Here is a 12414-nt window from a genome sequence, read left to right as displayed (position 1 = left end):
AGCACGTCTTATCTTTCTTCCCTATAAACATTTCCTTTCTGAAAGGTAACCAGAAAAATAAGGGAAGAGGAACGTGTGACACCTCATCAACTGTCTGTAATAATTTATTTTAAACCATTTATTCTGTAGCTCTCTCCCTCTGATGCAGTCTCAATTACTTGATTGAATAATATTCTCTGAAATAGCACATGATGTGCTTGTGTCAAAGAGGCTCTCCACAGAGGCCATCAGCTACCTTTTAAAATCAATGAAATTCATGAATCTGCATCTGGCTTCTCAAGGAGAAAATAAAGGAACCTTTTCCCCCAGTATGTATGACCTTCTCATTTTAAGGCCAGCTTATTTCAAGTTTTCTGTACCTCTGAATGCCGATGTGAAGATGGATAATATCTTTCTTAGAGGAGATAGATCTTAAAGTCTATTATATTCCCCTTCTTAAGGATTCCAGACATAATCCTCTCTTAGTAATTGGGATTTGCACACTGTTCCACACAGTAATGCATATTCTAGCTATCCACTCTGTCATGCTGCCACTGCATTTTTAACAATGCTGATAGCAACTGATATTATCGAATTCTGCAGGCATCTGGGGCTCTCTCCTTGTGCACGTATTTTTTTCATTTCACATATCTGAGCAAAAATGCTTTTATTTTTCCCTCTGTGATGCTTCGTGGCTGTGACCCTGCCATTCTTTGCAGCTGGATCTTGTTAGTTTTCAAATACTGAGACCACACTGCCTGATCACACCACAGATTTTCCATTTTGATATGCTTGCTGTCTTTACGTTTGCAAGATCAAAGCTAATGCTGCTTACACCACAGGGCTGGGAAGGTTCACTTTAGAAAAGGTAAAAGAACTTTAGTGTTTGAAAGTCTAGCCTTGTTTTATGGTATGTCTCCTGCTACTGATAATACACGTATCTCCTCATTCTTGCTTCATTTCTTGTATAGCAATTTTCTTCATTAAACTTCTAGAAGGATTTGCAGAAAGAACTCAGCAGCAGCCTTATTCCACACTGTGAAGCCCCTTCTGCTGCAAGCAAGTAGAGCTGGACCAATACCAGTTGCTTCCAAAAACCTCATTCCCATTCCTTTTTCCCCATAAGTATCTAAGCTCTCAGTTCACTAGATTTTAAGAAGTAAAATTATCCTCTTTTCAATTCTTCCATGGTTTCTTTCTTCCCTCTTTTGTTTATTTTTTCTTCCAGTGAAATGGAATTTGTCCTCAAACTGCCTGGATAACTTCACACATTTCCTTTTATATCGTATCTTAGTGTTATCTTAGTGTTTCTCAGGCACTGGACCACAACCCCCAGGATGTTCATAAAAAGCACTTTGGGACAGTTAAAAGATGCTGAAATTTTTATTACACTCTAAAACAAAAATATCTCTGTTCCATTCCCAAAACACCATTATCTCTCAAAATCAAGTTTTGCTATCAAATTCTCAAATCACTCATACAAATAAATGATACACACTTCTTAGATGATACATTTTACCCATGTTCTCTATAGAGACTGATGTGGATGTGTGACGATGAATTTCAGCTCAATTTGACTGATGGTAGAAAAAGCTGGTACGGGGGAGAGTGCAAAGGATCCCAAATTTCCACTAGCAGAAAGACAGGGAGAGTTTAACAAAACCAAGTGGTAGCTTGAGGACTTCAAATCAACTCACAAATAGCTTTCAGCCAGCTGTAGGACATACTGTGTCCTTGCCAGCTATACAGGTAAAGAGTCTGTGAGAAATCTGAGAGCTCAACTACAAAAATAGAACTGATATTCTCAGAGGAAGGGGATGATGGGATGTAGGAGAGAACTGGTGATGGTGTGGATAGAGAAAGAAACAGTTCTTTCTTTGGGGAAAGAAACAACTGTTAGGGATGCAGAGGAGAAGCTGAGCCAGAACATTTCTCCCTTGGTTCCACTGTTCACAGAACACACCTTTTACCTCTATTTTTATAGCCAAAGCATGGAACTCATAAAACATTTCCACAGAATGGAACTGAGCAGGCTGCACAGCCACAACAGTCTTTTCACCCACAGCTTCCCAATCCAACCCTCAGTTTTTCACCTTTCCAAACTACGCAACGAACCCTCCAGCTCACCTCAGAACAGGAGTAATGCCCAGGCCAATATGGGAATGCCCAAGCCTGCCAAAGTTACCTCTGGAGCTGAACAGACAGAAGATCTTATTGGCAGCATGAATTCCCTCTGAGAGAAACAAGACTACACACCAGGCTCGCTTGAACTGCAGATGTCCTTACAGGCTTGATAAAACAGTCCTTTTGTCAGCAAGCCAAGCACCACAGCTGACTCCCTGCTCCATGCCCACTCACAGCTCCAGCACCCTATTTTCCCACCATGTGGGATATTTTCACTAACATCAAACTCATCAGTATTCTGCCAGAATTCTCTGCCAAAGGTCTGGCACCCATGGCTGCTCATCATTTCTAAATAGCCTCAGCCAGCTCACCAGGTAGGTCAGCATAAATGCTGTAACTCAGTTCAAAGCCTGCTGATGTTCCTGGACTTGCTTTCCTCCCTCAGCCTTCACAAACATCTGTCTTTCTACAGAAGAGGAACACCATGGGAAGAGGAGTGGGCAGGTACAGTGGTTAAGGACCACTGTTTGGTCTGACATATTAAATTAATGCTGAGAAGTACTCAGTACGGTGCCTCACAAGGTAATTTGCTTCTACCAAGTTAAGCCACATCTCTTAGAAAGAGGGACTCAATCTTATCTAAAGACTTAACTGGTAAAAAAGACCCACCCTGTAAACATAACTTACAAGTGCAGCTTAAGTTACAAAGCCAGATGCCTCACAGCTAATGCAAATGTTCTGAACTTCAGATTCCAAACACAGCGTTTGTCAAATTAAGGAACAAGGCACTACTTGAGATCTCCTCCTGTGGGTCCTCATACACCATCATCTGTCAATTTTTAATCTTCTTTTGAATAGCAAGAACACTCATCCCTTCAGATCTCCTTTCATTTACTTAAACCAGTCTTGAAATCTTTTTGTCTTTATACATGAAAGGGAATGATGTTGGAACTGGACAGAGTGTGCATGGGTAACACTGTGGGTGACAGAAAACCTGTTTTTGTCACACTGACATTCAGGTACCACACTGGATTTCATGAATGCAGCAATGCAGTGAGAGCTCCCACTCAGATAATCATCTACCACAGCCCACAGTCCCTCTTCTAGTTAACTGCTTTCCATAATATGGTCTTCTATCAGTACAATGCTTCCCATGTTTTAAAGGAGTTTTATGCTGCATTTGGTATTTTAAAACATGGGTTGTTCAAGCAAGCCCAGTGCACTGTGATATCTTAAACTGATTTGTGCCATCTGATAACTTCAGCAGCAGTTAATATACATTTCTGTTCTAAAAAACAAGAATACTTAAGAATTTGGGGCTGCAAACAACACCACTGTCTGACTCCCCGAGGCACCCTGCTCATATGCTGGCATGAAGCTGGGTTCTTCCAGCCTTCCACAACTCACCCATATACCAACTTCCAAAAGACAACAGCAACAAAGGCTCTGAGTGCTTCAAGGTCAGGCCTTTTAAGACTCTTATGTAAGTCTCCTTGTCCTGCAGACTACTTTCAAGTAAAAAGGCAAACAAACAACACAGCTGCCATGAAGAACTTCAGCTTTTCATTCTGAAACAACACTCTGTTTTAAATGGACTTCTAACCATGGCATGTAACCTCTCTCTTATATCTGCTTTGGCTCCTAAGAACTGAAAATCGGGTAATATGAAATCACTCTCTAAAGGAGTTCCTGGGAAAATGTGGATAAGTGTGGAAAGCCTGATATCTGCACCGTGCAAGTTGGTAACAACTATAAAGGACAATAGATTATGCCCAAATCAAGTAAGGCAGAATGAACACAGCTATTTATTGTTGGGCTTTGTAAAATTAGAGTTCTCTGAAGAAGTCAAAACATTGGTGTAATGGAAATGTAGCTAACAAAGTCCACTTGGATTTTGATAAATCTGTCATTCACAGGTCTTATAAAAAATGAAACTCCCAGAGGATAAAAATAAATGTCCTTGCAAGGAGAAATAATTAGAAACAGATGGTAGGAGAATACTGTCAATTTTCAGAGTGGAGAGAGGTCACTGGTGGAGTCCTGCAGGGATCCGTGCTGGAACCTGGGAGCTGTTCACTTATTTATAAATGAGCTGGAAAACAGGGTAAATAGCGAGGTGACAAAGTTTGCTGCTGAGAGTCATTCAGGGGAACTAAGATAGCGGCTGACTATGAAGGAAGATTTACAATACTGAGTGAGTAGGCAATAAAAAGGCAAATTAAATTCAGTGTAGATAAATAAATATGAGGTCATTTATTTGAGGGGAAAATACCTAACCTTACCAAATGATGTGCTCCAAGGTGACTATTACCACTTCAGGAATGAAATCTTGGGGTTATAATAGGCAGTTCTATGAAAATACCAGCCCACTGCTCACTTGCAGTGCAAAAGCAAGAATTAGAAATTAGTAGGAGAGGATCAGAGAATGAAAGAGAGAATATTATTATGGCATTGAGTAAACTGATGGGGTTTTTTGTGTCTTGAATGTTGCGTGTAGTTCTGGTTCCACCACCTCCAAAGAAGACGGACATTGCAGGCTGGAAGTGGCACAGGCAAGGGCAGCAAGCATGAACAAGGGAGTGGTACAACCTGAAGACTAAGCAGCTAAAGATTTTGCACATCTGACAAAGTAAGTGAGGGGAGACAACAACAGTCTAATTGAGAAAGGCACTGGGAAGGTGTTTGGGGATCCACCATTCACTGCTTCTTTCAATACATTGTCCAAGGAGTTACAAAGGTTCAAAAAATGATTAGATAATAAATCATAAGAAAGAAATTCCGCCAGGAGCTTTGAAATACTCAGGCTTTGGCGCAGGAAATCCCTGAACTGGAGTGCTGAAGGCACGTAAAGCACCCTGAGGAAAAATTACTTTCTTACACCCCTGCACTTTTGTAGCACTTACAGACAACCATGAGAGAAGACACTAGTCTAGACTGGCCTATGGTTTGGCTTGGGACACATGATTTAAGTTGCTTTGTTCAATCTTGGATTTGACTTAGGTATCTATTGAAAAACATTGGTATTATCCTACTCATCCGTGGAACATTCCTTTGCCTTTCTTTTGTTTTGCCTGCTTTTGCCTTTTCTGTAACTTGCAACTTCATAGCAAAGAAAAAAGTAACGAGAAATGTCTAATGCAAAAAACACAGCAAAACCGACGTGTTTGTGTAACTTCTACATGAAAAAGTCAATAAAAGTCTTTGTGAGCTTCCTTGCAAGCTTTAGATGCCAAGTATTAAAAAGAAATAATGCTTCACCTCTAACACCTTCACTAAGCGCTTTTGCTCACACAGCTGCTCAACTTAGGTGAGCGTACATACAAGAATTCATACATATGACTTCGAAACATCAGAAGGGGAGGCTACAGAATCACAGAATCACAGAATTGTAGGGGCTGGAAGGGAACTCTAGAAATCAAAACAAATCAAAAGCAAAACAGGCTCCCTAGACCAGGTCACACAGGTAGGCATCCAGGTGGGTCTTGACCGTCTCCATAGAAGGAGGCTCCACAACCTCTTTGGGCAACCTGTTCTAGTGCTCTGTCACCATCACTATGAAGAAGTTCTTATGCAGATTTGTGCAGAATTCTTATGCTTCGGTTTGTGATCATTTCCCCTTGTGCTACTGCTACACACCACTGCAAAGTCCGTCCTCGTCCCTTTGCCTCCCACACCCTAGATATTTATAGACATTGATCTAAGTTGTCTTTTCCCCAGGCTGAACAGACCCAGGCCATTCAGCCTTTCCTTAGAAGAGAGGTGCTCCAGAACCTTAATAATCTCTGGCCCTCCACTGGACTCTCTCCAGGACATCTCTCTTTTTTGTACCAGAGCCCAGGACTGGACACGTTATTCCAGGTGAGGCCTCATCAAAGCAGAGCAGAGGGGTAGGATCACCTCCCTTGACCTGCTGGCCACCCTTCTTTTGATCCAGCCCAGGACTCAGTTGGCTTTCTGAGCTGTGAGGGCACATTGCTGGCCTCTGTTCAGCTTGCCATCCATCAGTACCCCCCCAAGTACTTTTTCACAGGGCTGTGCTCTATCCTTTCATCCCCCAGCTTGCGATGTTAGTGGGGGTTGCCATGACCCTGGTGCAAAACCTTGCACTTAGCTTTGTCGAACTTCATGAACCTCACCTGAGCCCCCAGCTGAAGCCAGTCTAGGTCCCTGTGGATGGCATCTCATCCCTTAGGCATGCTGGCCACATCCCATAGCTTGGTGTTATCTGCAAATGTGCACTACATCCTACTCTCATTGTTAGTGATGAAGACATTAAAGTGCATCCATCCCAGTACTGACCTCTGAGGGACATCACTTGTCACTGATCTCCATCCAGACACTGAGCCACTGACCACTACTCTCTGGGTATAATCTCGCAACCAGTTTCTCATCCATCAAACAGATGATATATTGTGTACCCTGACAGCATTAAGCACAGGGAAAAAAATAAAACAATACAAGCAATGGCAAAGGCATTAAGGAGTCTAATGTATGTTGTCCTCACATACACATAGGAGTTCCTTTTGTTCTCAGATTTTTCTGCTTAATCATGTTATGGAGATGATTAAATGAAGACAGGGATCCAGAATGCATGTGCCCAAGACACTGTGCATCTTTTCCTTAATTAAAAACCACCTCTTCAAAACAAGAGCTAGATCATGCTGACGATTCACAATGACTCACGCAGTTGTGAATGTGATCGAAGTGTTTCTTTTAAAGAAATATGATCCTAAGCTATTATTTGTAACCCTAAATGAAGCATGACCCCATGTTGAAAAAGAACTTTTAGGGAGACTTAAATTTCATCAAGTATTACTACATGATCTAACTGAATATTAACACTGCTAAGGTATGAAACAGCAAGCAAAATCAAAGCCACTCTCACCCACTTCTTTATTTTACTACTTCAGGTTCAGTTTTGTTTCTGTACAATGCACATGTCACATACATGTAGCTGACATTACTATATCATTACCTGTGAGATAAGCATCGAAACCTTGCTATTGCTGCTCACTTACACTCCCCAAACAGGAAAACAATAACAGAAGCTAATCAGATAGCTTAGAGGAAGGCTATCAGAACTCACTACAGTTCCCTTGTGCTGCACATTTTGTTCCATGTCATACCCATGTCTTAATCTCATAGCTTTCTTCTTGAAAGGACGCAACACAAACCAATGCAGATTTTCTTTCCTTTTGAGGAAACTTCTTTGGTGTAACACAGAACAGCCAGGCCAATGCTAAATTAAGTTACAACATACAGCAAACAACAAAATAATTCTCTATGAATAGGTGCTATGACTACAGTTCTTCCAGGGCATTCCCATACAAACAGGGAATGACAGCCAATAATCACGTGGCTATAAAGGTGTTCCCCTATTATTTTAATTGTGGATTTCAGTGGATTGAAAAATGATCCTGCTACTGGTACAAAACTCCTTTTATTGACTTTTAATGCCAACAGCACATCTACCAGCTTCAGAGACTATGAGAATTCCATGTCATTTTGCCTAAAAATATATCTTCAGTGCTCCATCTAACACATGCAGCATGATGTACCCTGGTTGGACTACCTGACCAGCTACATGCAGTGGTTTCGAAACATTATTATTTGCCTGTGCAGCAATACAGTAAATAAATCAGATGAATTTTTATCTACCCTACACTAGCTTCTAGTGGCATAGAACAGTAGAACCCTGTAAGTAAAATATTATCCCTAATGTCAGTAAGTATAAGATAGCTGAAAACTGTGCTGTCCTACTGCATACAAGACATGAACAGAAGAAGCTGTGGATGCACCAAATCAGTATATATTCATGCCGTCTTTTACAGGTGGAGAAGTAGCTAAAAGCGAAAGTCCTTAACAGAGCAGAGGACACATCAGTGGTGCAAAGATGGAACACTTTGCTTTGCTTGCAGCCAACTGACATGACTACATGCAATTAACAACGCTGTATTGAGAACACAGTAGCCACCAACCATAGGATTCCCAATGCAGAGATGAACCCAACCCCAACCTCTCACTGGCAAGGAAAGAAAATTTACTGATCTCAAGTGACTGCAGACCATCCCCCAGGTGACGAGAAGCTGCACAGAAACTCAAATAACAAAAAAGAGCATAAAATACACAGAACACACGTAGAAACAGAGAGAGATGGATAAAGCTGCCTCACACAAACCAGAAATTTCCACTAAGCCTCATGAACTAGGTGGCAATAAGCTGCTCAGGAAACGACTCAGAACAATTATTGCTCAGAAAATGAAATGAATGTAGGTCAATTTGGGGGACTGAAAAGTGACTGTGAGTCCATTCGGGAGACATTTTGCTCTGCCTTCCTGACAGCAACCCCTGAACTTCTCCTTTTGAGGGATCTATCGGGAAGACAAGCAGAAGTCATGCTTTGACTTCAGATTTTTTTCCCCCAAAAATTATTCATGAATTGATCTTTTCTATCTCACTAAAACTGATTTGATTGCTATCCCAACTCCTGAGACCGTTCCATCCTCCCTCTCTGCCTTTCCACTGCACACAAATTGCCACATCCCCACCAACTCAGAATGAAAGCAATGCTGAAGATGCGAGAAGGGATGTCCTGGTGTTCCCCCTCCTTTTTATCACGCGCTTTCCTCAGGGAGATGCCTGATGTGATAGGGAAAGTCAAACGAAGTCAGGCAACCGGCAACGGAGATGAGATTTTTGTACACTCTGAATGTACAGAGGGACATAAGCCTCGTAAATAGGGTGGCAGGACCCAAACCCAACCTCAGGCACGCGGACTCCAATGCCCTCAGCCGCCCTTCCAACCTCACCCCGAGCTCTCGCTCCGTCCCGAGCCCGGCGCTACCCACACCGTGCTCAGCCACCCCCACCTGCCGCTCCCACGTCCATTTTCTCCCGACCTCAGCAGCAGACCGAGCGCCGGAGCACGGGGACGCGAGCGCTGCGGGCGGGCCGGGAGCGCTGCGGGCAGGCCGGCACCGAGGGGCCGCCCGGGGCCACGGGACGGGGCTGGGGTCCCGGGTTGTGACGGGCGGCGCGGAGCCCCCCGGGCCGGAGCCGCTGTGCCCCACTCACCCGAGGTCAGCTGCATCCAGGCACAGATCTTGTAGACGGTGGCCGTGTTGCAGAAGAAGAAGAGGATGAAGCAGACGATGCAGGCGATGATGAGCATCATCGAGAGCCCGATGAAGAAGGAGGCAGCTTTGAAGGCTCCCGAGGGCAGGCTAGAGAAGTCCGTGAAGCTGCCCCGGCAGGTGAGTTCCCGGCTGAAGCCGTTGCCGATGCAGTAGTGGAAGAGCCCGAAGTAGCCCGCCTGCGGCGTGTCCACGCCGTCTCCGATCCAGTAGGGCTGGATGAAGCACACCACGTTGACGATGGCAAAGCAGATGGTGAAGATGGCCCAGAGCACGCCGATGGCCCGCGAGTTCCGCACGTAGTTGGTGTGGTAGATCTTGGCCGCCTCCTGAGCCGGGAGCATCCCCGCTGCTGCCGCTCCCGCCGAGCCCGCTCCTGACGCCGCCGTCCCTGCAGCCGCTCCGGGCATCCTCGCCGAGAAGCTCCCCCCTCCCCTTCCTCCTCCTCCTCCTCCGCCCCGCTCACTCCTCTCGACGCGACGCGCTCCGCCGCTGCGTGCGAGATCCGAGCAGCCCCAACGCCGGGCTGCCGCGGCGCCGCGCCACCAACCACCGCCAGCACCGCCAGCACCGCCGGCAGCGCGGCCCGCCGCCTCCTACCGGGGCTCGGCGCCGCCGGCCGCCGCGCACCGCCCTCCCCGCAGCCCGCCCTCCCGCCGCCGCCCGCAGCTCCTCGGCCGCCGGAGCCCCGCAGCCCTGCGCAACCGCGGCCCGCGGTGGGGATGTCGGGGCGAGACGAGGGATGGGGGGTGTTTGTGATAACGGCTGCCGGCCCTGAGGGCAGGGTCCGCCTGGGAGGGGGGCAGCCGGCGCTGCTCGCTCTGCGTGTCCCGGGGGGACGCATTGGGGAAACACCTTGAAGTTTAAAAGCACAGCGCTGCTCGCTTGGCTGTGGCTGTGGGGTGAGCAGGGGCGCGGGTGGGCTCGGCTCGTGCCTAAATCAGCCCCCAGCCGGGCTGAGGTACATCCAGCCCCAGGAGAATATCGAGGGATGCTTCCCGCTGCACGTGGACCAGGAGCGCCCTAAAGCAGCGGCGGTGCGGGGCTGCTGCTCCTGGGGGCGGCGGCGGAAAAGCCGCTCAGCCGCTCCAGCGACTCGGGCCTGGCACGCTGAGCCCTGAACGTTTTGGCATGCGGCAGTAATTAGCATATATTAATGAGCAATTAGCATCTGGTAATAATCATTCATACTCCAATGACACTTGGATTCGCAGTCCCCGACCTATGCATTGAGCTGGAGTTAATAATAATAATTGATGGCGCATATATAGAGCTCTTTGAAGATTGCGCCCCTCGGGAAGCGCTGCAGCTGGAGCTCCGGGGACACAGGGAGCAGTAAGTGGGGCTGTGCGGGCCCGGAGCCGGCAGAGGGCTGCACGCAATTAAATATTAGCGCTGATCAGTCTTGGAAGTGTGGGAATTGTTCCCTCCGCCCTGCACAGTTTTGCTGCTCCTTCAATCAAAGTTTGACTTTGAACACGAGCCAGCAGTGTGCCCAGGCGGCCAAGAAGGCCAATGGCATCCTGGCTTGTATCAGAAATAGTGTGGTCAGCAGGGTCAGGGAGGTGAAAAATTCTTCTCAGAAAGAGTGGTGAGGCACTGACATGCACTGCCCAGAGAGGAGGTGAAGTCACCATCCCTGGAGGTGTCTAAGAAGAGAGTAGATGTGGCACTGAGGGACTTGGAGATGGGTTGGTTGTTGGGCTAGAAAATCTTAGTGGTTTTTTCTGACTTTAGTGATTCTATGATTCTAGGAGAAATAGCCATGGAATGGAGGTCAGGGAGGGCTGGGCAAGGAGTTCTAAGAGCTCCAAGAAAGGAGGTGGTGAGGGGTGAACGAAAGGGTTGGGGATAGTTGGCCTGTGTTTATGCACAGAAAGGTGAAACCTGGAATCAGCATGGCAGAAGGAAGAGATGTGGATCTGGGAAGGAGCCAGGAGAGGAGAACTGCTCTGCAGAATAAATGGATAAAGGGAAGTGAGGGAAGAAGACAGGACTGTGCTGACATGCTGAATGTCGATCTGCCTGGGGGTAGCGAGGCCCTACAGAGGGATCTGGACAGGCTGGGTAGCTGGGCTGAAGCCAATGGGATGAGGTTCAACAAGACCAAATGCCAGGTCCTGCACTTTGGCCACAACAACCCCAGTCAGAGCTACAGGCTTGGGGTAAAGTGGCTGTATGACTGTGTGGAGGGAATGGACCTGGGAGTATTGATTGATGCTCGGCTGAACATGAGCCGACAGTGTGCCCAGGTGGCCAAGAAGGCCAATGGCATCCTGGCTTGCAACAGAAATAGTGTTGCCAGCAGGAGCAGGGCAGTGACTTTTCCCCTGCACTCAGCTCTGGTGAGGCCGCACCTCAAGTACTGTGTCTAGTTTTGGGTCCCTCACTTCAACAAAGACTAAAGCATGTTCAAACTTCAAGAAAGACATCAAGGCCCTGAAGCATGTTCAAAGAAGGGCAACAAAGCTGGTGAGGGGTCTGGAGCACAGGCCTTGTGGGGAATGTCTGAGGGAGCTGGGATTGTTCAGTCTGGAGAAGAGGAGGCTCAGGGGAGACCTTATTGCTCTCTACTACTTGAAGGGAGGTTGTAGTGAGCTGGGGGTTGGCCCCTTCTCTTGTGTAACTGGTGATAGGACTAGAGAGAATGGCTTCAAGCTGTGCCAGGGGAGGTTCAGGCTGGAGGTTAGGAAACACTGCTTCTCTGAAAGAGTGGTCAGGCACTGGAATGCCCAGGGAGGTGGTGGAGTCACAAACCCTGGGGATGTTCAAGGAACATTTGGATGTTGTGTTGGGGGATGTGGTTTAGTGGGAGCTATTGGTGGTTGGTGGATGGTTGGACTGGATGATCATGTAGCTCTTTTCCAACCTTGGCGATTCTGTGATTCTGTGAATGTTAGGGTGAGAAAGGAGGTAAGGTTGCGTGTGTCCAGGCAGAGGCTGTTCTGGGTGTCCTAGGACATCAGGGTGTCCTTCTCTGGTCTCTAGCACCAAAAAAATGATACCTACTGGTCCTTCAGTTGAGTGCATCTGAATGGTAACATGGTAACAGGTACTATTCTGGATGCACCTGAGTCACTCCAAATGTGTCCCTTGCTAGAACTTTGAATCCCCACTGCTGTTTAGTATTTGAAATCTCTGTGAAGTTCACTCCCATCCCCTTCTAGTCTCCTCTCCT

General features: G+C 46.7%; 1 protein-coding gene across 4 annotated transcripts in view; it reads right to left on the bottom strand.

The window, feature by feature from the left end:
• Positions 1 to 9839, bottom strand: part of LHFPL3 (LHFPL tetraspan subfamily member 3) — a 219670-nt gene extending 209831 nt beyond the window's left edge. For 3 of the 4 annotated variants that reach the window (XM_015886328.3, XM_015886410.3, XM_085513430.1), the window contains exon 1: positions 9178 to 9811. In XM_015886328.3, the coding sequence (XP_015741814.2) occupies positions 9178 to 9646 (469 nt within the window). In that variant the 5' untranslated portion in view covers positions 9647 to 9811. Of the gene's footprint in view, positions 1 to 9177 lie in introns of all 4 variants that reach the window. The other variant, XM_015886239.3, reaches the window with a different exon arrangement.
• Positions 9840 to 12414: the final 2575 nt, after the last annotated feature.

This window comes from Coturnix japonica, chromosome 1 (assembly GCF_054131305.1).
Source record: "Coturnix japonica strain WE chromosome 1, WE-NBRP24, whole genome shotgun sequence".
NCBI classification, from domain to species: Eukaryota; Metazoa; Chordata; class Aves; order Galliformes; family Phasianidae; genus Coturnix; species Coturnix japonica.
The sequence above is the reverse complement of the archived record's forward strand: the minus strand, read 5'-3'. Positions and strand labels throughout refer to the sequence as shown.